Raw genomic sequence first — 24,838 nt, 5'->3', positions numbered from 1 at the left:
CACCTTTCTCCCTCAGCCTCTGGCATACAAGGTGTCAGCTCTAGGTGCGCTCATACATCGTCCCCTCCCTAACCTCAAAGTCAGAGTTCTCCTGACCGTGGACAAAGCTCACTGCTGATGGTACCATTCCCGTCCATGTTTTACTTCTCAGCTAATGTTGCCCACCCTCCCCCTTCACAACTACCACACTTCCTTCCATCCAATCCCAAATTCCAGAATAACTTGCCAAGTTTTCTTCCATGGCAACAGCATCCTTGATTTCTCCCCCTTCTTCACCCACCCTTTCTTAGTTTTTGTGGATGGACTGAATGGAATGATCTTGGCTCACCCTTGGGCAACCTAACTGAGCAGCCTCAGACAATAAGTGCCAAGATCCTTATCTGACAACTGTACATCTCCCCACTTGCATTAGCCCTATCTCCTGGACTGGCCACAACTGAGTCACAGGACGGACTATGACCCAATCCCCACACTGCAAAGGCATGTACCTCAACCAGATGCCTAACTGTGATTAAACACTCCTAGATGAATGCTGTCCTTCACTTATGTGTTAGGATTTTCAGATAAATAGAAACAGGAATTTTAAAAGTACCATTGAAATTCTGGCAGCCAATGCTTGTTGATTAACATGGTAGAAAACAAAAAGAAATATTTTTACTGGGAGTTAATCTATGTTCTTAAATGTAGGAAAATAGTTTGGAAACATCTTTAGATGCAACTAGTGATCAGGAGTCTATGACTGGGTTAGTCCTTTTGCTGAAAATCTTTGCGAACCAACACAATCAGGATTTATTTTAGAATATAAGCCCATTTTCTAAAAAAAAATGTTTAAGTGGTAATGTGCTGTTTTATCTATACAACTGGAAATGGGTTTATCACAAAAAATTCTAACCAGCTTCTAGTCCAGCTATTGAGCAGCTAGCTACTAAATAAGTAAAACCACATTTGAATGGAATTATTGACTGGTCAGTTTCTTAATAACCTGAAAATAAAGTTGTTCAAAAGGTATCTAGTAGAGCCTCTGTGCCTAAAAGAACATTTAAAAAAAAGTCTCCTCTATTGGCTCAAAAGTGAGCACAATTACTGGAAACTTGCAATGGTGATTTATTTAACACAGGAATGTGGCTGGCTTCTCACCAACACTTTTCAAATGAACACAAAAAAAGGCAAACTCAATTTGGGCCGAAATAGTATGGCACTTGAAATTTCTCTAGTATCTGTTAAACTGGCTGATTTCAATGGAAGTGCATAGAAATAATATTGGCATGTTTTCCCATTTTAGTATACATGTTGTTCTAATACTATCCTATTACCAAGTAAGACATGACAACTATTTTCTAACAATGTTCCAACACTGATGAATGCATCAGCAGTGAGATACAAAAATTAATAAGTAACATGAACCAAGGTCTGATGACATTAAGAAACCTGCATACTTATCAGGTACACTAGTTTTTGCAGAGGGAGAAAATATTGGAAGAAAATGTTTCCAAATTTTGGTCACTAAAGCATTTATTCGCACCTTACCTACAATCTTTAGACATGAAATCCCAGAAGGCCAATCATTCATGTCTTTTTTAATTCATTTGTGGGAATGTGGGCATCACTGGCTGAATAACATTTATTGCCCACCCCCAGTTGCCCTTAAAGGTGGTGAGTTGTCTTCTTGAACTGTAGTCCACCTATAAGGCCATAAGACAAAGGAGTGGAAGGAAGGCCCTTCAGCCATTTAATCATGGCTGATGGGCATTTCAACTCCACTTACCCGTAGCTCTTAATTTCTTGTGAGATCAAGAATTTATCAATCTCTGGCTTGAAGACATTTACCATCGCAGCCTCCACTGCCTTCTGTGGCAATGAATTCCACAGGCCCACCACTTTGGCTGAAGAAATGTCTCCTCATTTCCATTCTAAATTGACCCCCTCTAATTCTAAGGCTGTGCCTACGGGTCCTAGTCTCCCCGCCTATCCAAAACAACTTCCCAGCATCCACCCTTTCTAAGCCATGCATTATCTTCGAAGTTTCTATTAGATCTCCCCTCAACCTAAACGCAAATGAATACAATCCCAGGATCCTCAGCCTTTCATCGTACAGTAAACCTACCATTCCAGGGATTATCCGTGTGATTCTCTGCTGGACACACTCCAGAGCCAGTATGTCCTTCCTGAGGTGCGTGGCCCACAATTGGACATAGTATTCTAAATGGGGCCTAACTACAGCTTTGTAAAGTCTCAGAAGCACATCGCTGCTTTTATATTCCAACCTCTTGAGATAAATGACAACATTACATTCACTTTGCTAATCACGGACTCAACCTGCAAGTTACCCTTGAGTGAATCCTGGACTAGAACTCCCAGATCCCTTCGTACTTTGGCTTTATGAATGTTCTCACCATTTAGAAAATAGTCCATGCCTATATTCTTTTTTCCAAAGTGCAAGATCTCGCATTTGCACATGTTGAATTTCATCAGTCATTTCCTGGACCACTCTCCTAAACTGTCTAAATCTTTCTGCAGCCTCCCCACCTCAGTACTACCTGCCTGTCCACCTAACTTCGTATCATCGGCAAACTTCGCCAGAATGTCCCCAGTCCCTTCATCCAGATCATTAATATATAAGGTGAACAGCTGCGGCCCCAACACTGAACCCTGTGGGACACCACTTATTACCGGTTGCCATTCCAAAAAAGAGCCTTTTATCCCTAACTCTCTGCCTTCGGTCAGAGAGCCAATCCTCAATCCATGCCAGTAGCTCACCTCAAACACCATGGGCCCTCACCTTACTCAGCAGCCTCCCATGAGGCACTTTTTCAAAGGCATTTTGGAAGTCCAGATAGATAACATCCACTGGGTTTCCCTGGTCTAGCCTATTTGTTACCTCTTCAGAAGAATTCTAACAGGTTTGTCAGGCACGACCTCCCCTTACTAAATCCATGCTGACTTGTTCTAATCTGACCCTGCACTTCCAAGAATTTATAAATCTTATCCTTAATGATGGATTCTAGAATTTTGCCAACAACCGAGGTTAGGCTAATCGGCCTATAATTTTCCATCTTTTGTCTTGATGCCTTCTTAAACAAGGGCGTTACAACAGCAATTTTCCAATCAACTGGGCCTTTCCCTGACTCCAGTGGTTTTTAAAAGATCACAACCAATGCCTCCGCTATTTCCTCAGTCACCTCCTTCAGAACTCTAGGCTGTAACCTATCGGGGCCAGGAGATTTATCAATTTTTAGATCTTTTACCTTTCTAGCACTTTCTCTTTTGTAATGCCTACCGTACTCAACTCTGCCCCCTGACTCTCCTTAATTGTTGGGATACTACTCATGTCTTCCACTGTGAAGAATGACGCAAAGTACTTATTAAGTCCTTCAGCTATTTCCTTATCTCCCATCACTAGCCTTCCAGCATCAATTTGGAGCAGCCCAATATCTACTTTTGCTTCTTGTTTGTTTCTTATGAATTGAAAGAAGCTTGTACAATCATTTCTAATATTACTGGTCACCTGCTGTGGATTGACCCATTATACCATCAAGGAGGGAATTCTAGTATTTTGACCCAGTGGCTTTAACAATTGAGCAAAACTGCCAAAACAAATAAAAAAATTCTAAATCAAATTTGTCAGGTGAATATTGAAATATTTACCCAAAGTATAAATAATCTGAATTTTTACAAAACATCTTCCTCTCACTTTCCAGTCAGAATTATTAGCTAGTGGCTGGAAGTGGAATTTGGCCAGGTTAGCTAAATGGACAGCAGGTACCTCTGCTTTTACAGTAACCCATTTCTACATGTCATATTAATGGTTCTGAGGCAGACTCAATTTGCACACACATCCTGTACTAGAGGTAGGGATACTAACACAATGCTGTAGGACCCCTCAGAAAGGAGAAAATGGGGACAAATCCCACTACCTCTTGCGTACCAAGCAAGTACTCCAACATTTAAGCTAATTTCATCATGGCAAGGATTCCTGTTGTTCATTAGGAAAAATTGTAAACCTATTCTTATCAAAGACAATGACAGTAACATTACTCTCAGTGCAAAGGAGATCCTCTCTGTATCGTACGGGTGTCAACAGAAATGACTAATCTTGACAAGAACAGGTACTAACTGCAAGTTAACCTCAAAGATGCAGGAATGATGAAGGTACAATAGTGATGATGATGATGATGATGATGATGAGACAGAGTTGGAAATTTTCTAACAGCATCTAATTTTGAAGTCAAATGCCAGACCTAATTCCTCTATATTTGTAATGGTTTAAATTCACTATTGCAAGACATTTCCTACGCTTTTCTGGACAGACACTGGCATTGTGTAATATGCATGACTTTTGTAAATAACAGCAGGGCATTTTTCAGAAGGCATTTCAAACCACAGAGGTTTGTAAAAATTTCCAATTATGGCTGATGGTTATAATAACTTATGGAGGTACAATACATTTACAACTGTGGAGGAGACAGAAATGAATTAATGTGGCTAGAATCCACTCTAAGCATGGTTCCCATCAACCAGTTTTTAAATAACAATTATGACGCTGCCATTTAAACCTTTGTGATTTATTCATTCTTAGAAAAGCCAAAAATCATGCTAGCTAATGTGCATTTGGCAGATTCTTGCTCTTTCAAGATCTTTAGTGACGCGGCCAGCCCGAAAACAATAAAAACTACAGAGAGTTGACTCTTTAATTGTATTTCACAATCATCAAGTGGGTATTTCTCACAAGTTCCACTGGGGAAAAAATGCCTTGATCTGCTATTTTTCTTTTGAAAGTACTAACAACGGTTAAACTTCTAACAAGATATGCATCTTGAATTAAGATTCTAATTAACAAGAGAGGTAACTTTAGATTGAGCGATAGGAGTGGCAACAGCAAAGAAAGAATGCCTATAAAAATGTTGAAATTCGAGTTAATATCATAAAGTCTACTTTTTTTTAAGAAATCATAACTTTGACAAGGGATTACACGATCAACACAATAGTCTGAGAGAACGCAAATAAGCTCTTTTGTTATTTACCATAGCAAACAATGAGATAATTAGCACAAACAAAATGTGCTGGAGTGTGGCCATAGAATAATAATCTTTGTACCTATAAAACTGTTGAAAAGTTTGTTAGTTTTCTTCCTGAAATTTAGTATAGTTTGTGTTTTGTTTTCTATTTATTTGTGGGATATGGGCTTCGCTGGCTGGCTAGGATTTATTGTCCATCCCTAGTTGCCCATGAAAACATGGTGGTGAGCTGCCTTCTGGAACCGCTGCAGCCCTCCTGCTGTAGGGTGACCCATTAGGGAGGGAATTACAGGATTTTGACACAGAGATAGCAAAGAAACGACGATATATTTTCAAGTCAGGATGGCCAGTGGCTCGGAGAGGAACTTGGAGGTGGTCGTGTTCCCATATGTCTGCTGCCCTTGTCCTTCTAGATGGAAGTGTTTAGCATCAAATTATAATTTACTGTTAAAAGTTAACTTTTTCCAAGTCTTGGATATAAACAGCCAACTGGAAAGGCAGTTTCAGTTAAACTAACTTACTAGTTTGAACTTGTTTCTCTAGCCACTAGTTCTGGCATTTCTTTAGAATTTTAGCTAGCATAAACAGAACTGGAACAGCTCAGCAGGTCTGGCAGCATCTGTTAAGAAAAAAAAATCAGAGTTAATGTTTCAGGTCCGGTGACCCTTCCTCAGATCTATTTTCTGCACATAAACCAACATTTTCCCAGCTCCCATCAGTTCTGAGGAAGGGGTCACCAGATCCGAAATGTTAACTCTGATTTTTTAGTTCCTGATTTACAGCATCACACTTCTTTCAGTTTTTATAAAGAGAGCTGGTTTTTCTGTTGGTGAACAAGCACAAGGAGAGTTGCTCATGACTGAGCACAGAGACAGTATGAGGACTTGGAATTTGCAGCAATGTAGGAAGCGTTGTTGTTCTGACACAAGTTGGCAGGGAGGGTATGAGGGGCCATGAGGTAGCAATTGTTGGCATGAATGGGGAATGTGTTTTGCTTGACTCTTTTTATTACAACTCTGAACATTAAAGTGGACCTAATCAGTCCCCTTTGGCACCCAGCAGTTCCTGCAGCTATCACCATAGTGTTTCTATTAATGGTTAGCACCCTCCTTGGAATGAAACTCCAGTGGTTTAAGACAGTTTCTCAAGTCAGTTTTGCACAGCCAGATAATCCAGCTACTTGTACCCTACTCTGCAATAAAAGTACAGGCACCAGTATCAAATTGGATTCGCTGAGAAAGTATCAAAGACATTGTATATTGGGGAAGAAATTATTAATACCCAATCTAATCTATTTTCTATTCAACCTGTCCAGAGTGGTCATTACACAACTCTGGGGCAAGCAGGATTTGAACTGAGGCCTTCTGGTCCAGAGGTAAGGACACTACCACTGCTTCATAAAACCTCTTACCTACAGTCTTATCACTCCTTCTATACTTCAGACCCAATTTTTATATCAATCGCGTCAATTAATCCATTCACCCTAATGATCTTGTGATATTAACAGGTTCCCCTCTTCTCAGAAAACAACATTTCAAGGCATACAAATATCTGTACATAAACTAATGAAAAGTAAACAAAATCTTGCTTTTATACAGCAAATGTTATTATCTAAGAGTCAGGAATGATTGCTCTCACGAGGGCGCAGAGGTGATTCACCAGGATGTTTCCTGGCTGCAGCATTTCAGCTACGAAGAGAAAATGGATAGATTGGGGTTGCTTTCCTCCTAGCAGAGAAGGTTAACTGCAATGTATAAAATTCTGAGAGGCACTGAACAGGAAGATAGGAAGAAGATTTGACATTTAATTGATGGGTCAACAACCAAGGGCTTAAATTTAAGGGAAGGGGCAGGAGATTTAGAGGTGATGTGAGGAAACATTCTTTCACCCAGAGGTACAGGGTGTTCAGAGTTCACTGCCTAAAAGAGGCAGGAACATCCACAACGTTTTAGAAATATTTAGATGAAAACTTGAATTGACTTAGCATTCAAGGCTAAGGGCCAAGTGGTGGAAACCAGGATATTGATGCTTTAAGACTGGCAAAGACATGAAGGGCTGAAAGCCTCCTTTTGTGCTGTACAACTCCATAACTCTAAACACCAAAGAACTAGAAAAAAACAATACAGTTCAGGGTTTCTGGCTTTGGGCATAAGAATGCAGCAGCAGTAGATCAATTGTGACACGTAGGCAAAAATGTCAGATGCAAGTTGGCTCCAGAGCTGCTTGATAGGCAGTGGATGAATGCTATGAATTTGGCAATCTATTAATACTTTGGTTGTCCTTGTTTGGAACAGACAGCCCCTTAGCCCTAATGTGAAAAAACATACAGGAAATGCATGTAAAACCTTAAAGTACAGACATGCCAGACAAACGGAAAAAAATGAAAGTAGAAATCTCGAATAAATTGTGATCTTGCAAGTAGCACTAACAAGCAAAAATCTTGATAGTCTTTTAGTTAAAATGATGATTATTTAACACTTCTGTATAATTTTCAAACCAATAGCTGATATTTCTATGTATTTTCGAACCAGAGACCTAAAGCACAGAAATAAACTACATGGCCCATTGCGTCAGTGCCAAATCTTTGCTAGTACAATCCTAAACTATTCCATAATCCAGCTCTCTACCCTTTGTCTGTATCTTCATTGAGTTCTAATGTTATCCAAGATCAACTATTTGCTTTCTATCCTGAACAACTTGGTGTGAAGAAGAGTGTCCCTATACTGTCAATATTAAATTGATATTTACTTGTCATCAACTCCCTAACCCAGAGAAACATTTCTTCTCTGTTCGATATAACGAAATGCTTCATAAGTAAAACTGTAAAATTATATAGATAATATTGGGAAATGTTCTCACTAATATGTTGCTTAGAGTAAAAAGTTTCTGATCATTGGCATCATTGTTGTGAATCTATGTTGCATTCCCTTCTATCCTTTTGGTTAAAGCTGGTTTGTTTTATCCTTCATCGTCCAGTCACTTCTCACAATTGAATTTCAAGTGAGCATTGTAAAATTGTGGCTCAAGTTCAGTTACTTCCTCTGTGATTATCTTTGAAAGGCCTGGGACGCACACCAGGATTGGAGACTTGTCTGTTTAATTCTGCTAAATTTTAATTCTGTTTCTGAAAGTTCATCTTCTAAATTCTGAATCCTCCTTCCTCAGCTTACTATTGTTTAACCTCTTTTTGCTGTTTATTCTACTTCCAGAGGTGTTTATAATTTCTGATTTCATATCAGTCTCTTACAATCCCTCCAAAACTCCATTTTCACTTCTACATTTCCTACATTCCTCACAACTTTCTTCTGTATAATATTTAGCTGAATTTAATTTTCAGTTTAGTTTCAATCTCGACTTGATCATAAACATCTGCTCACATGACACATTTTTCATCTTTAGTCATGTATTAAATTAGAACTCTGCTTTGAACATTTGAATATTTTCCACTGTTAATTCATTTGCATCAATGTTTTACCCATTTATGTTAGGTCAGATGGACTTAGCCATCCGAACTCTACCCTTTTCCAGACTAGTACCTCTAACTTTGACTTTTCATTATCCTCCATTTTTTACATAAAGAGTGAGGGATTTTAAACCCAACTAAGCCGTGGTTTGATTTTTCCCAATTACTTTCTTTCCCCACATCACCCATCCTTTCTAATCCATAGTCACAAACTAAATCCAGCTCTGCTTCTTTCCTTCTTGACAAGCAAAATTCAATATGTTCGTTAGAGAGGTAATGAAGGTAGTCAAAGACGTAAGCAGGCTTTTAAGAACTTCTACTTTGCAACATTTGGAATTACTGTGTCTGTTTAAAAATTTTCTGAATTATAAGCAAATTTTGCAGATTTCATCTCCACACATGCTCACTTTTATATATTTTCCCCTTTCTGTTTCCTTATTTTACCATAAAGATGTCCGGAATGCAATATTTAGATATTGATACTTCACTGCTGTGGTGGAACCCACTACTGTTATTGTACCTACGACTCTAGAGACATTAATTTTCCCATTTATTTGCAAAGATTTTGTTTATCCATCCATCTACATACCACACACCCTTCATCAGTTTTAATTTCACCAATATTACTTCTTTTATGTTTTGTTCATATTCTGATCTTTTCTTTATTATTTTCACTTTACTCTTTGCTGTCTTTATTGGCTTTACTTTCTTTCCACTTTGGTGTTCTGTATCCCCAACCAAATCAGTTAACTTTCACTAAAAGCGTGGGACACCAATGAATAATCAGTACCAGACTCAACAATTATCTATCCAAAATAAAGTTTCTTGGAAAATAGAAACAACTTTATTTAATTATCTAATGATGCTTGAACTGATCAAACGTAAAACTAAAGCATTTGGTCGCATCAGTTTTAAACACAACTTGATTTTGCCATGAACAACATGGAGGAACTTTACCTTGATAAGGTATGTCGGTATGTTGCTGAAGTCCACTGGGAGCTTCAAAAGGAAACGGGCAGAAAATTCACCAGTCTGTGAATGGACAGGAACAAAAAAATTACACTACTGTACAAAACAAGACTGCAAATATTATAGCATGCATCATGTAATATGCATACATTGGATAAGATTTTATCAAATGATTTATCAGGCTACAACTTTCATTTCAAACATGTAGAAAGCCCAATGAACAACTTAAATGTATAAACATAAATAATGTTGACATTTCCTAATTATTTAACACCATTTGGAATTTTTAAAATTACAATTTTAAAACTGACGATAATTGAAGATTATTTTTATGTAAACTTTAAATTCCTCCAAGTAACATTGATATAAACATGCAAAATTGGACCTGAAGTCAACTTTCAGCCTGGACTGCCATTCAATATGTTCATGGCTTATTTCTTTCACTTTTGAATCCCACATTCATATCTACCTCTAAATATGAATAGAACATCTGAATGGAAAGGGGGCATGTTCTATGTCTTGGCCAAAATGGTTCACAATATCCAGACCCAAACCCACATTCAATATTTTCACTGGGTTGCAGGAAGAAGAGTTGGGGGCTACAATGTATTTCACACATCTATGACTTAGAGGTAACAGCACATTCAGAAGTGCAACCATCTAGAATCAGAAGCAATTTTGTCACTTATGTTTCTGAAACTTGGCCCATGGGTTTTACAAATTAAAAAAAATTTAACCCAACTGGAATTCTTTATTCAGGTCAAGTTGTCAGTCATTGAGTCAGAAGGTAGAAATGGACCTTTTTAGTCCAACTCATTTGCACTGAGTAGACATCCCAATCTGACCTCGCCCCACTTGCCAGCATTTGGCCCATATCCCTCTAAACCCAGCCAGATGTCTTTTAAAATGTTATAACTGTACCTGCTTCCTCTATCTCCTTGCACAGTTTGTTCCATACATGCACCACCTTCTGTGTGAAAAAGCTGCCCATTGGGTTCCTTTTAAATCTATCCCCCGCCCCGCCTCACCTTAAACCTATGCCCTCGTGTTTTGGATGCTCACCATAGGAAAAAGACCTCGCTATTCACCCTATCTATGCTCCCTCATGATTTTATAAACCTCTACAGGGTCATCTCTCAGCCTTCGACACTGCGGGGAAGAAAAAAACCCCAGCCTACCCAGCCTCTCCCTATAACTCAAACCATCCGGTTCTCGCAACATCCTTTTAATCTTTTCTGCATCCTAACAACATCTTTCCTGTGGAAGGGTGACCAGAATTGTACGCATTATTCCAGAAGTGTCCTCAAAGTCCTACACAGTTACAAAATGACATCCCAAATCTTATATTCAATGCACTGAGCAATGATGGCAAGCATGCCAAATGCCTTCTTCACCACCCTATCTACCTGCAACTCCACTTACAAGAGCTCTGCACTGGTCCCACCGCATCTCTGTTCGGCAACACTTCACAGGGCCCTCCCATTAACTGTCTAAATCCTGCCCTGGTTTGCCCCATCAAAATGCAACACCTCACACTTACTGCCATTGATCCTTTTGGTATTGTTAACAATAGACATGAATGCACAAAACAGGTGGAACTTTCAAGCTATGAAGTCATTTGAATTTGCCACCTTTTGAAATCTGAAAAATAAACATGCAGATTGCTGCAAATCTCAGCTGAAAAAGAATTGGTGCTTGCAATTTCAACACATGCCTTAGTGCTGTTGTTATTGATTAGTTTCCCATCATTGGAGCCCTGCAAGTTCACAGTTTGATTAACTGTTCCAAGTTATTATAAATGGATCAGTTATTTGTGATATAGGGTTATGATTACAAAATGTTTAATTTTATAAGCAACTGAGTGTTTGAAAGAATTAGGTACTTGCAAGTATTTAGGAGTACATTTTGGAACATGGGAATAAGTTGGCAGGGAATATATGAGGGATGATGATGGGGGCATGAAATGGCATGTATTGACATCTATGGGCTCTAGGTAGTATGCTGGAAGTGAGAAGGACAACAGCTTAAGAACTGATCTTTGTTTATTCTTTTTAATTACAACTGTGGCTGAAGTTTCTGGTGGGTCAGGTTTGAGATGTCAGTAATTTTTCTGATTCTGCACAACCAATTTGAGCGAAATTTCAGCCTTGAGTTTTAGAAACTGCAAGCTAATATTTGAGACACCCACCAAATATTGCTTATCGAGTTGAATGTTTATATCTTGCTTTCTGATACAATTTCACCTGTATTTTTTAAAATGAAAAGCACATAAATTACGAGTTCTCTTTAATTCAAGTTGGTTTCAAATCCATATTCCAGAGGCAAATAAATAACCTTCTAAATAAGTCTTAGTGTCCTGGCCAATATTTCTGCCTCTACCTAACCCCGCCAGCCACCTTGCTCTCACCAAACAAAACTGCATACCCAATTCACGGAATTCATTCTTTATCTGGTCACCTCTTTGAAGAACACTGCACAATGCCTGGAGTCTATCTGAGGTCAAACTGAGCCTTAAACTCTCACGCTGAGCCATCCTCAACATTACTTAGCTTCCCTTTTGCTAAATTTGGCAACAGTTATGACCTTATACATCTCATATAAATACAAGTTATTGTTGGGTTACTCTAAACAGATAATTTCTCGATGTGCCAAATAGAACCGTAACTATAGATTGCAGCAATCTGAAATGGCTTTGGTAATAATATGAATTAAATGATTAACTGCACTTTGATAAATGTATTTCCATGAAACAGCCAGTGTTTTCAGATTGCCAAGTACAGCAGTATGCAGTAAAATGTTCAAATTATAGAAATAAATTCAGTACAGCACTGTAAAAGAGAAATCTATTATTGTAACTATTATTACTGGGCTACTGCCAATGAGAGTTCCACTGCTAAAAAATATGCTGTGCTAACCACAATTTTGAGCAGGATCCCATATATATCACCTCATCACAGCCTTGTTTCAAGGCAAGTCTTGAATTACTGAACGGTATACTCATTTACACAAGGAAAGAACCTGTACCTTTGGATCGCATCATCAATATTCTTCAAATAAGAAATTGCCAGCAATTGTTTAAAAGGATGGTCTGATTTTATTCAAATTAATTTGGCATAACTTGAATTATTGTTTCTGCTTTGGAACTCAATGCCTTATTCCTACTTCCCGTGATTTCACTGTGGTAAGAGAACAATTACAAACCTAAACTTATTGTACAACAATAGTCTTTCAGAAATTTTGACTGTAAATTCTTTCAAGCTTTGTTGGGCAGATTAGTGAAATACAGTGTGTCTGAATTTATTGTACCTCAAATCAGTATAGCAAGGTGTGGTGGGAATAGCATGAAAGTTAGCTAATTAATGCTTCCTATGCAGAGAGTAGTTTGTGTCCAGTAGTTTTTATAAAAAAAAACATGGATGTGAACATCACTGGCATTTATTACACATCTCTAATTGTTGTGGGGATGTAAGCACATGAGTCTGCACTGACCCACTGAACAGCATCCGACCCATCTGCTGTGGTGGAATCAATCATGTCTTCAGACTCACATGTCCTGGGTTCAGTGATATTGCTATTAAGCTGCTGCCTCCCCTGGAGAATCAATATTGTATGCAGAGTTCTGACAAAGGGTCACTGGACCCGAAATGTTAACTCTGTTTTCTCCTCCATAGATGCTGCCGGACCTGTCGAGCTTTTCCTGCAGTTTTGTTTTTGTTCCTGAATATTGTATGTAGGACCTGTGACGACAGCAATTTTTTATAATTATCTGGGTACACAACCCAATTTAATTAAGAGGCAGAAAACATTAGTACAGATTGTCTACAAACCTCCAACAATACTTGTAGTGGAAAGCAGAGTATCAGAAAATTAAAACAACAGTAACAAACAGAATACAGTAATCCTGGGAATCATTATTTTAGATAGAGTGGACAAACCAAGTTAGCAGTAATAATGTGAATGACTAGTTAATGAGTTGTATAGAAGGTAGTTTTATTGTTTTTTTGCTTTAATATTTAACAGTATCATGACATGAAGCTAGTAAAGCAATATCAGGCAGAGTGACCTAAATTCATGGAATTATTTTCAAACTCAATATAAAAAAATCTATCAAGTCCAAAACTTATATAGATTGGGAAACTATAATCAAATATATGCTGGTAGACAAACAATGCTAAGCTTTTAAAGATTAATAGACAACATGTAATAAAAGCACATTTCTTAAACACAATAAGGCAATGAAAAAATTGCTCAAACTAACATAAGGTATTAAAGATGAAAGGAGAAAGGTCACAGTGTTGCCAGAAAGGTTGAGGACTGGGAGAACTTCATCAGCAAAGAGAAGAAAAGAAGGATAGATTAGCTAGTGACATGAAAACACACAGCAAATGTTTCTATAAGTTCATCAATTAGAGATTAATAAAAACAAACATGGGGCCATTACAGATAGAGACAGCTAAAATTATTTTGCGGAGCAAAGGGACAGGAGAGATATCCAAGGCAAATACTCTGCATCTGCCTATCGGCCCAAAATCACAAAGGAACATTCCTGAAAATAATCAGAAACAAGATTTGGCTGAAAATGAGGAATTAAAAAAACAAACACAACATAAACAAATCAGTGCTGGAGAAATTAATGGGACTAAATAGCAACATCTCCAGACCTGATGATTTCTATCCGGTATAAAAGAAATTATTATAGAGATGATGAATGCACTGGTTTTGATTTTTCAGAATTTCTTATATTCTAGAACAATTCTGAAGCATTGGATGGTGGTAGGCATCAACCTAATATCAAAGGGAAAGAAGACAATGATGAACCAGAGGTGAGACTAATATCCAAGGTAAACTGGTAGGTTTCATTTTTTGGTATTGTGCTAACACAGCACTTATAAAATTATATTATGATTAACCAGAGTCAACATGGATTTAAGAAAATGAAATCATGTCTAACAAATCAGTTGAAGACTTTTTGTTGATGTAATTAATAAAAAGGATAAAGACATTTAGTAACATTTAAGAGGGACCTTGATTAATTGGGCAAATGGGTCGAGGAGTGGTAAGTGAAATTTAGTTTAGATAAATGTGAGGTGCTGCATTTTACATTTAATGGTAAGGTCCTGGGGAGTGTTACCAAACAAAGAGAGCTTGGGGTGCAGGTTAATAGTTCTTAGAAGGTGGAGTTATAGGCAAACAGGGTAGAGAAGGTGGTGTTTGGCATGCATGCCTTTATTGGTCAGTACGCTGAGCACAGGAGTTGGGAGGTCACATTGCGCTGTACAGGATACTGGTTAGGCAGCTTTTGGAATACTGCATGCTTTTCTGGTCTCCCTGCTAAAGGAAAAGATGTGGTGAAACTTGAAAAGATTCAGAAAGATTTACAAGGATGTTGCCAGGATTGCAGGGTTTGAACTGTAGGGAGAGGCTGAATAGACTGGGGTTATTTTCCTAGAGTATCAGAGGCTGAAGAGTGACCTTCTAGAGATTTATAAAATCATGAGGAACATGGATAGGATGAATAGCCAAGGTCGTTTCCCTAGAAAAGGGAAGGCCAAAATTAAAAGGCATAGGTTTAAGGTGACAGTGGTAAGATTTAAAAAGGGGCCTAAAGAGCAACATTTTCATGCAGAGGGTGGTGCATGTATGGAATGAACTTCCAGAGAAAATGGTGGAGGCTGGTACAATACAACGTTTGAAAGTATATGAATAAGGAGGATTTAGACCATAAGACCATAAGACATAGGAGTGGAAGTAAGGCCATTCGGCCCATCAAGTCCACTCCGCCATTTAAATCATGGCTGATGGGCATTTCAATACCACTTCCCTGCAGTCTCCCCGTAGCCCTTGATTCCTTGTGAGATCAAGAATTTGTCGATCTCTGCCTTGAAGGTATCCAACGTCCCAGCCTCCACTGCACGCTGCGGCAATGAATTCCACAAGCCCACCATTCTCTGACTGAAGAAATGTCATCTCATTTCAGTTTTAAATTTATCCCCTCTAATTTTAAGGCTGTGCCCACGGGTCCTAGTCTCCCCGTCAAACGGAAACAACTTCCTAGCGTCCACCCCTTCTAAACCATACATTATTTTGTAAGTTTCTATTAAATCTCCCCTCAACCTTCTAAACTCAAATTTAAGGAGATATGGGACAAATCCTGGAAAATGGGACTATATCAGTTTAGGGTATCTGGTCAGCGTGGACAAATTGGACTGAAGGGTCGTTTCTGTAGACCTTTACGATTAATGAGAAGGATGTTACAGACAATCATGACTCATGAGATTGAGGATAATACAGAACAAGGATTCACCATTACAGAAAACTGGAAGAAACAAGGCATTCTTTTGAGTTGGTAAGCAGTTAACGGTGGGGTACTGCAAGGTTACTTGTGTCTAATCTACTTACGATCTGTATTAATGGCTTACATGAGGGCTCCAAATATAATGTATCTAAGTTTGCAAACAAGAAAAGAACAAGAAAACGTTATTTGGAAAAGCAAGTGGTGAAGAAGACACAGACACTGAAAAAGAGTTTCAGGTTAAATGAGTGGGCAACAGTGAGATTACTCACTTTGAGACTAAGAATAGAGAAGCAGAAATTAAATTACCAAATAAAAAAATCCACAAAACCATGACACTTCTAAATGTCAAATGTTCAGAGAGATTTGGGTATACTCATAACAAGAACTCATAATACATACAGCAAGTAAATAGGAAGAATTTGAAAGCATTTACAATCATGTCCAGCCAGAAGTGCTAAGTAGAAAATCAATCTCAGCCTCTTCTTCAGGTCCCCAAGATCACTGATGCTGTTCTTCAACAAAATTCATTCACTCCATGTGATACCAATGAATGGGAAAAGACATTAGAGGCTGCAGAGACTAAAGCCACGACAACACTTCAGCAACTGTACTGAAGACTCATGCTCCAGACCTAGCAGCACCCTTGGCCAAACTGTCGACACTATCAGTAGGAATAGCTACCACACTGCTATTTTGGAGACAAGGTCCAGTTTCCTGTTCAAATTGAATATATCCTACGTCGTGTTGTGTGGCACTACACCATATTAAATGGGATACACTTTGAATAGATCTAGGAATGTAATACCATCCAGGAGGCTTATGGGGCCATCAACTGAAGCAAAATTGTCTTCAGCCACTCGGCATACGTAAATATCTACATTAAAGGAAATAGTGAGTGCACAGGGCCAAAGTACTCCTGTAAAGGTGAAGGATGGGACCAACGAGTCCAGAGAACCCTGGGTATCAAGGATTAGATAAAGAAAACAAAAGGGAAGTTTATGTTGATGGTGGGGGCGGGGATCAAAACACTGGAAGTTCGAGAGACTTACAGAAATTGCAGCAAGTTATTCAAGAAAGAGCTTAGGAATGTTATGACAGGCCATAAGCAAACAATGGTGGGTAAAATAAAAGGAAGTATAAAAGCATTTTGCAAATATAACAGGGGCTAAATGATAACCAGGAGAAGTGTAGGGCCAGTTGGGGCCAAAGCATCAAACGGTGTGTGGAGCTAGAAGATGTGGATGAAATTTTAAATGAACATTTTGTATTTGTACTCATGATAGTATTGAATGGCATAGATGTAGAAATCGAGGAGGATTGTGATATGCATCAATTGGGAAGGAGGAGAAAATTGTAGTTTTGGCAGGCTGGAAGTTGGATAAATTCCGTGACCCAGATGGGATGTATCCCTGACTGCTGCAGAAGTCAAAGAAAGAGATTGCTTGGGTCCTGACATGAATTCTCATACGAGGCCGCAAGCTAATGGCTAAAGTACAACTAAAGTAGATAGATGCTGGACGAATGGTGAAGACACAATGGACAATAACTTCTTTGAGTGCTATAAAGCTCAATGACTCGAATCTAGTTCAGACAGAACAGGGAAGGTAGTTGGTACAGAATATGAGATCAGGGCTGTAAACAACAGCTTCAGTCTTAGTATTTAATCGCAGGTAATCAAGACAGAAATCCAGATAAGGAGTGTGATAATTGAGAAATATTGGCAGAATAGAGCATGCTAGTGAAGCAGTACAACTGAGCCCACACTTTGGGATATGTTACGCTTTGTGCATAAGGAAGACGACAATGTTAAAGGGTAGATCATTGGGGATTTACCAATGCACTTTCTTGGCGCTGCTGGAGCAGTAATTGGAAATGCTCTGCCATAAATGGATGAATATTTATTGTTAATTTCCTATTACAAAAATGCTTCTATTTATGAATAGCACATGTATCTCCCAGTACAGGTCTTTCCCAAGTTAGGGACAGGACACCAAGTGGAGTTCTAAGTTGAAGTTTTGGGGTCCCAAGCTCTCAGGGCAGCAATTGCCACCACTCAGCCCTGATCTACTCATAACAACTGTGTTCCCACTGGCATAGGCCCCTGATCGCCATGTTCCTCATTAATTCAATCACAATTTTTATTGGGAAGTCCTGAAAACTTTCCACACTCCATTTGAGATCACAATTGGAAAATGTTTGGGAAGCTCTACACTTGTAACAATGGAGTATAATCCTTGATTGCATGTCTTCTGACCTACTGCTCTTAACTGCTTTTGAATCAGTCCATTTCCTCTTCTGTTAAGGATTTAGTGAGTTCAAATGAAAAATCTACAAGGAAACACGCAATTCAATTTAAAAAAAACACAACGGGATGTGAAAAAGTACATGCCAGAGTTTTGGAAGAATTACAGGCAAATTGAAACATTTATGATCAGAAACATGTTTTATAATTTTCAAAGAGCACTAAGGTCATTGGCAACTCAACAAAGGAAGTCATTTGGCATTTACCCAGAGTCTGAACAGAAGGAAATGACGTGTCATCTTGTTCTGGATTTTTAAAAAAACACTTTTCTGAGACTACCAATCTAAACAGTCTTCAACAAAGCTTCTCCAATACAACACATAAAATTCATATATTTCCTATCATGTGTCTCAGAAATATCTCAAAATACTTCACACAAAATTAATTCTAGATGCAGTGACAGTTATGAGGCAAAATATAATTAAGATTGAGGTTGGAAACTTAGTGCTCCACAACAACTCATTTCTTCTTAAAATCGATAAATGGTGAATGCCTACTGAAACCATGAGATAAAGTAGATGGGACATGATATAACAAGCAAGATGAAGGACAATATTTCTGATAATGAAGTGTATTACCTTCATAGCAGTAGTGTCAGAACACCTTACATCATTAAGTACGGGATAACAAAGTTGTTTTTTCCCTCTCATTACGTGTTGTCCGAAAAAAAAAGGACTGAAGGTTGCAGAGGAAGTGTGTGGAAAGTAAGGGGTTTTCATACTTTCCCCTGTATGCAGGAAAAATGACCAAACCGTTTACTGCTTTCACCAGGAACAGAGAGCGTGCAATCGAAAGCAACTACTTTTCTAAAAGATCCCAATGGGCTAACTGATATAAAAACTGAAGTGAAGAAATTTTGAAAAAAAGCAGTGACATTTACAGCTAACCAGTTAAATATAATGCATCAACTTTGTACTTAAGGCAGTCCTTTGATAGTCCACACCTTTTTTCAATATGTGGACCTCCTGTAGATGGCACTGTGATGAGACTTTCAATGTTGGATTTGTCACACCTTGCTTGTCACAGAGTCAGTCTCTTTTAAGAGCTGTATTGAACTTTTATCAAACTTGTCACTGTCTGCAATTCTAGTCACCATATTTTCATCATCGTTGTTGGCGGTCCCTCGCAGACGAGATGACTCTCTTCCACTCGCAGAGTGAACCTGTAGGTGGCTGTATAAACCGATGCAGCTTCCATGGATTCTGCCAGGTGGTCGTGGATGGGGTGTTGGTGTAGCAGCACTCACCTTTCTTCATTTTTGCCTGGCTTCTGCATTTTCCCCAACAGCAAGTCTCAAGATGCTCGCTGCCTTCCTGGAAGCTCCTCCTTCATTTTGGACGGTTTTGGACCAGTGATTCCTGGTGTCAGTGGCAATGCTGCACTTTCCCAATGAGGCCTTGAGGGTAGCATTGATGCGTTTCCACTGCGCATCAGAGGCTTGCCTGCCATTTTGGAGCTGGGAGTAGAATGCCTGCTTGGGGAGTCGAGTCGGTCGTGTGAATGATATGCCCAGCCCATTACTGCTGGTTAAGAATGGTCGAGGCCTCGATTCTGGGGATGTTATGTTGGCCTGGTCGAGGATACTGGTGTTGGTGTGTCTGGCTTCCCAGTCATTTTCAGAGTCTTGCACAGGCAGCGTCGGTAGCACTACTCCAGCGCCTTTACATCAGCTGGATACAGTCCATATCCTAGAACAATATAGGAGGGTGGGAACCAGCACAGGTCTGTAAGCCATGATCTCAGTGTCGGATCTTGTGTCGTTGTCCTCAAACACCCTTTTCCCTCGGCAGCCAAAGACTGCGCTGGCACAATGGAGGTGGAAATATTACACCAAAGCTTGCAAAAACTCAGTCGGTCATTAAACGAGGAAACATTCAAGATTACACTGATGAGGATGATCAGGAGATCCAAGAACTGATAAGCTGGAAGCACATGGCATTTCTGAATGCAAAACAGCAACCACACTCAGAAGACAAAAAGATGACATCCAGGTGACTGGAGGCCAAGGTCCAACAACAAACCAACGGTGGGTGGAGAAAGCATTGAATGCCCAATGAATGTCTGACAATCCCATAATGTACGGGATTTCTTCTTTGCTGTTGAGACATGTTACAGGCCAAGCACCCAAGGCCCCATCCCACTGCTGGCCAAGGGTGGAATGACTCCTATCAAAGACAAAGAAGACATCAAACAACGCTGGGGGGAGCACTTCAGAGACCTTGTCAACCAGGGCTCTGTTGTCAATCTGAGCTTCCTTGACTGTATCCCACTGCACGTGACACACTGCTAGCTCAGCAGCTCCCCAGCCCTGAATGAAGTGGAGAAGACTGTCTGCCGGCTGAGAACAAAGCTGCTGGAGTAGATGGAATGCCCACTGAGGCACAGAGGCAAAACGACTCCTGCTGCAACTACACGCCCTTGTCTGTCTTAACATATTTTATGAAGAATATAGAGACACCGGAGAGCTGCAGGGAAACCCCAAAAAGATGATAACAGAAATGCATGGGGATACATCTATATTGAGAAAGGATCAAGGAGTTGGATTCTTTCTCTTGAAGAAAGACTGCTGACAGGTGACCTAACAAAGCCTTTTAAAGTTATGAATAGAGTAGACACAGAAAGAAAGTTTTCTCTTGTACAATAGATAAAATCTAGTGGCTATGTACAGCAGTCATCAAGACATTTAATAAGAAATTAGAAGAAGCTCCTTTACCCAAAGAGGAGGAGGAATGCGGAACTCTCTTGCACATAAAATGGTTGGATTGACTATTACAGATACATTTAAGGGGGAAAATATAAAGAAGCGGGCTAACAACATTGACAGTTATGACGGCAGATTTAGAGAAAAAAAAAATAGGAAACGACTGGAGTGAATCAAAAACGCCAGCCTTGATAGAAGGTCTTGCGGCAGAGAAGCTCAGAAGATTAAATCCTATTTCAGGACTATGTGACTGTGGAAGTTGCAATCATAACCTGGCCAAACAAGTTAACTATCAACCTGTAAATCCTTCTAATATGCCGAGGGCAGGTAATTAAAACGGGAGAACTTCACGGTCAGCTACATTTTTTGCGAAATGGTGTCCGTCAAGCTGTGGCTTCTGACAGCAGGCTAGTGGCCTATTCCATGAATAGATATAAAAATGGTCATATGCATGTACATTGTTTGTCTCAAGGCATGAGGAAAGGGGAAATGCACACTTATGTAATATATATCCATGCATAGCCACTGTGTATCTGGGCTTATCATTCTTCCAGTGTGATCAAATAATCTGAATCCATACAACTGCAGATACCAAAGCTGGGAAGTTCGCAGACCTTTTCATATCTAAATGAAAGGGCATTTTCTCTGCTGCCCTGCCCCTCATTTCCACCTCTATTTCTGCTATTCTCAATGACCTAAAACACACCTCTAACTTTTCCCCTTCCACCCCAGCCATCACTGAATTTCTCTCTATGATGTTTATATCTTTATTCTTTCATTGGATATGAGCAGCGCTGAGAAAGCTAACTTTTTATATCCACCTCATGACCGTCCACAACTGAACAGTCTGACTTTTCGGCATTCAATTTTTCGACATTCTTATAAGCAATATATTAGAGTCACCACTGAAAAGAGATAACTCAATATGCCTCACATAAGTGGAACAGTTATTTGAACATCTCAGAAAATAGATATTTCTACAGTGAATGGATCACCTCTGGTATTCAAATAAATATATAGAGCACTGGACAAATTCAGCAGGTCTGGCAGCATCTGTGGTCAGAGTTAACATTTTGAGTCTGGTGCAACTCTTCTTCAGAGCTAAGAAAAGTTATGACTGCTGAGTTTCTCCCACATTCTGTGTGTTGGTTTCAGATCTGAAGACCAATCATATCAGACTCGAAAAGTGCATTGGTTTCTCTCTCCACAGATGCCGCCAGACCTGTTGAGTTTCTCCAGTATTCTCAGTTTGTCTCAAATTTCCAACATCTACAGTATTTTACTTTTATCCTGATACTCTAAGTCTTTTTAAATGCACTGAGGCACAAGTTGAATGTGTATGTTACTACCGTGACAATACAATGGCTTTAAGAGTGTATTATGCCCTTTTTTGTTTGAAGAGAGGTTTATAAGACACAGGAGATAAGCACACACACAGCTTTCTCTTTATGTTTTTCCTAGACTGGAAAACAGCTTGTGATACAATCTATTTTACTGAATGTGACAATTCAATATTCGAACAGTTACTGTTTAGCAGTTAAATAATCTATTATTCTGTTAAGTTTTTCCATAGAGTTAAGTTATTCCAATTTCTTCCTTCTTTCGTTGTATTCTAACCATACTGTATGAATAAAGTATGTTTTGCATCAATTGATTTGCATCTGGAGCACAATGACTGGCACTTGCCTTTAAATTAAGGAAAAATTAGAATCAATGCTATCTTCTTAATATATTTTGAGGGGGTTTGATCCGGACCATAACACTACATTCTACTGTCTGGAAGGGGGTAACTGTAATAATACTCTGCAATCTTCTTGCTATTCTGGACAAAGAAGTGCAGCTAATTTTTCCCTATCCAAATGCCCAACAGATATAACGACACTTCCTACATGTAATTAAATGTATTCATCTTTTTTCACACTTCCAAAAGCGAATCCCTCTGACATTCTGAAAATACAGTTACCAATTGTATCACCAAACAATGCCAAATAACACAGTGCTTCCCTAACATAATTGTAACGTATACTCGAAAAATATTTACCAAAATAGAATAAAGATCTGTGAATGCTGAAAATTGGAAACAGTCAGAAGCAGAATCCAGCAATTGTCAAGCAATTTCTGTTTTGTTAAAAATATGTACATTTCATACTGGTGATTGATTTGGTACTGAAGTACCACAGGAGGCAGAACTAAAACCAGTGTACCTTTGACAGTATCAGATTTATCAAATATATTTCAAAATTCTAAGCTTTAACATGCATGATTGTAGATTCCAGATATAACACAAATATTGTAATTAATAATAACAACAACACTTTGGTTGTGAGGATTTCTTTCTCATCTTTATGTTGTGACTAGGTTGATCTATGGAATAACAGCATGCTCAAGTCAGCAACAAAACATCCTTCACTATCAAATACTGGTGAAATACAGGAGATAGGAGCTTAGTGGCAACATCACTGGGGTAGTAATCCAAAGACCCAGACTAATGTTCTGGCATGTGGATTGAATCCCACTATGGCAGATGGTGACTTTTGAGTTTTAAAAAAAACCTGTAACCAAAAGTTAGCCTAATGGGAACCATGTAATCACTGTTGATTGTGGTAAAAAACCTATTGGTTCTAATACTCTTTCGGGAGGAAAATCTGCTATCCTCACAAGATCTCGCCTACTAGTGGCTCCAGACCCACAGCAATGTAATGACTCTTAAATGGCTTCCAGACAGTAAGGAATGGGCAATAAATATAGGCCTGGCCAGTAATAAATACAAGTCATGAATGAAAAAGAAAATAATACTTTTTATGTTAAAATAATAATTTAGAAACAAAAATCAGGATTTTCAGATGGAGAAGACGTAGACCTAAACAGTACTGAAGTAATGATATTGTAATCCTCCGATTACTGTTGGTGCTATTGGAAACAACAAACAAAAAATTGCTCGAGGTCATTCCTCTTTAATGCCTATTAAAACAACAAATTTACCCAGTTATTCTTTCTTCCTGCATAGATTTCCATGTTGTCTCCAAATTCAGGACCCTCCTGCAGTGCTGTATATTCAAACATAAGGCGTGAGCTCTCATGGAGTCGATCACATTGGTATTTGTGGTACTGCTGTACCAGTTCTTTAATTACAAGCAGAAGACAGTCTGGATTCTGGGAGTTCCAGTCGTTCAGATGCTGCATATTGTGGCAAAGACAGAGACAGAAAAAAACATTTGGATTAGTGTTCTGGAACTCTTCATTGACCTCAACACAAATTCATTTCAAACACTTATATTGGATTAAGACCACACCATGCGTTTCCATTCACAGGTGCTTTTACTTTACTAAACATTTCTTGTTGCTGACATTAAGATGCAATGCTTTGCCCCCTTTTCACATCTGTATTTGATGACAGAGTTCTGCAAGGCTACTGGATTCTACTGTGCAGTATAGAAACTGTGGTACAATTGCAAAGGCTAAGTCGTCTCACTCTAACAGCACATTTGTACACCCAACATTTGACTAGCATTTCCCCGAAATACTGGTTTACTCTTTGCACAGGTCTATATCTGTAGCTGACTAGACTAACTGATTGTAGAAAACTGTACTAAATCACATAATACAGAAAAGAGCTACTGCCAGTTGTCCAGGCGGCTGGCAGGGATGTCAAATGAAACTAGAAAACACGTGGTGATCACAAATTTATTAAGTGATAATTGTGCAACAATTGAGTTTTTGCTGGGTAAAAGCTCTTAATCCTTGAAGGTTCTGGTGGCACAGTGGTAGTGCTCCCATCTCTGAATGAGAAGGCCAGTGACATTCTGGAACAGTTTGATTTAAAATATTTACGATGGGAACAAGAGGGTCTTGGGGCAGTGGCAGTGAGCCAGCAAGACTGGGTTCAAACCCATGAGCGAACAGGTTGTTTTAACAAAAAAAGGGAAGTAATAATCAATGTGTTTGAATTTTGTGACAGGGGATTGTGAATAAAACTCTGACTAGAAAAGTATCATGACATCTGTTACAGTCCAACAGGTTTATTTGAAATCAAAGAGGTTTTCGGAGCATTGCCCCTTCGTCAGGTGAAATGAAGAATAGCATACAGGCACAG

General features: G+C 39.0%; 1 protein-coding gene across 5 annotated transcripts in view; it reads right to left on the bottom strand.

The window, feature by feature from the left end:
- babam2 (BRISC and BRCA1 A complex member 2) overlaps window positions 1-24,838 on the bottom strand; it is a 193,360-nt gene that overhangs the window by 118,129 nt on the left and 50,393 nt on the right. For all 5 annotated transcript variants that reach the window (XM_048530273.2, XM_048530272.2, XM_048530271.2 and 2 more), the window contains exons 5-6: window positions 23,728-23,922; window positions 9,436-9,510 (exon numbers count right to left, since the gene is read on the bottom strand). In XM_048530273.2, coding sequence (XP_048386230.1) covers window positions 9,436-9,510; window positions 23,728-23,922 — 270 coding nt within the window. The remainder of the gene's footprint in view (window positions 1-9,435; window positions 9,511-23,727; window positions 23,923-24,838) is intronic.

The sequence above is a fragment of the Stegostoma tigrinum genome, chromosome 4, assembly GCF_030684315.1.
Source record: "Stegostoma tigrinum isolate sSteTig4 chromosome 4, sSteTig4.hap1, whole genome shotgun sequence".
NCBI lineage: Eukaryota > Metazoa > Chordata > Chondrichthyes > Orectolobiformes > Stegostomatidae > Stegostoma > Stegostoma tigrinum.
The sequence above is the reverse complement of the archived record's forward strand: the minus strand, read 5'-3'. Positions and strand labels throughout refer to the sequence as shown.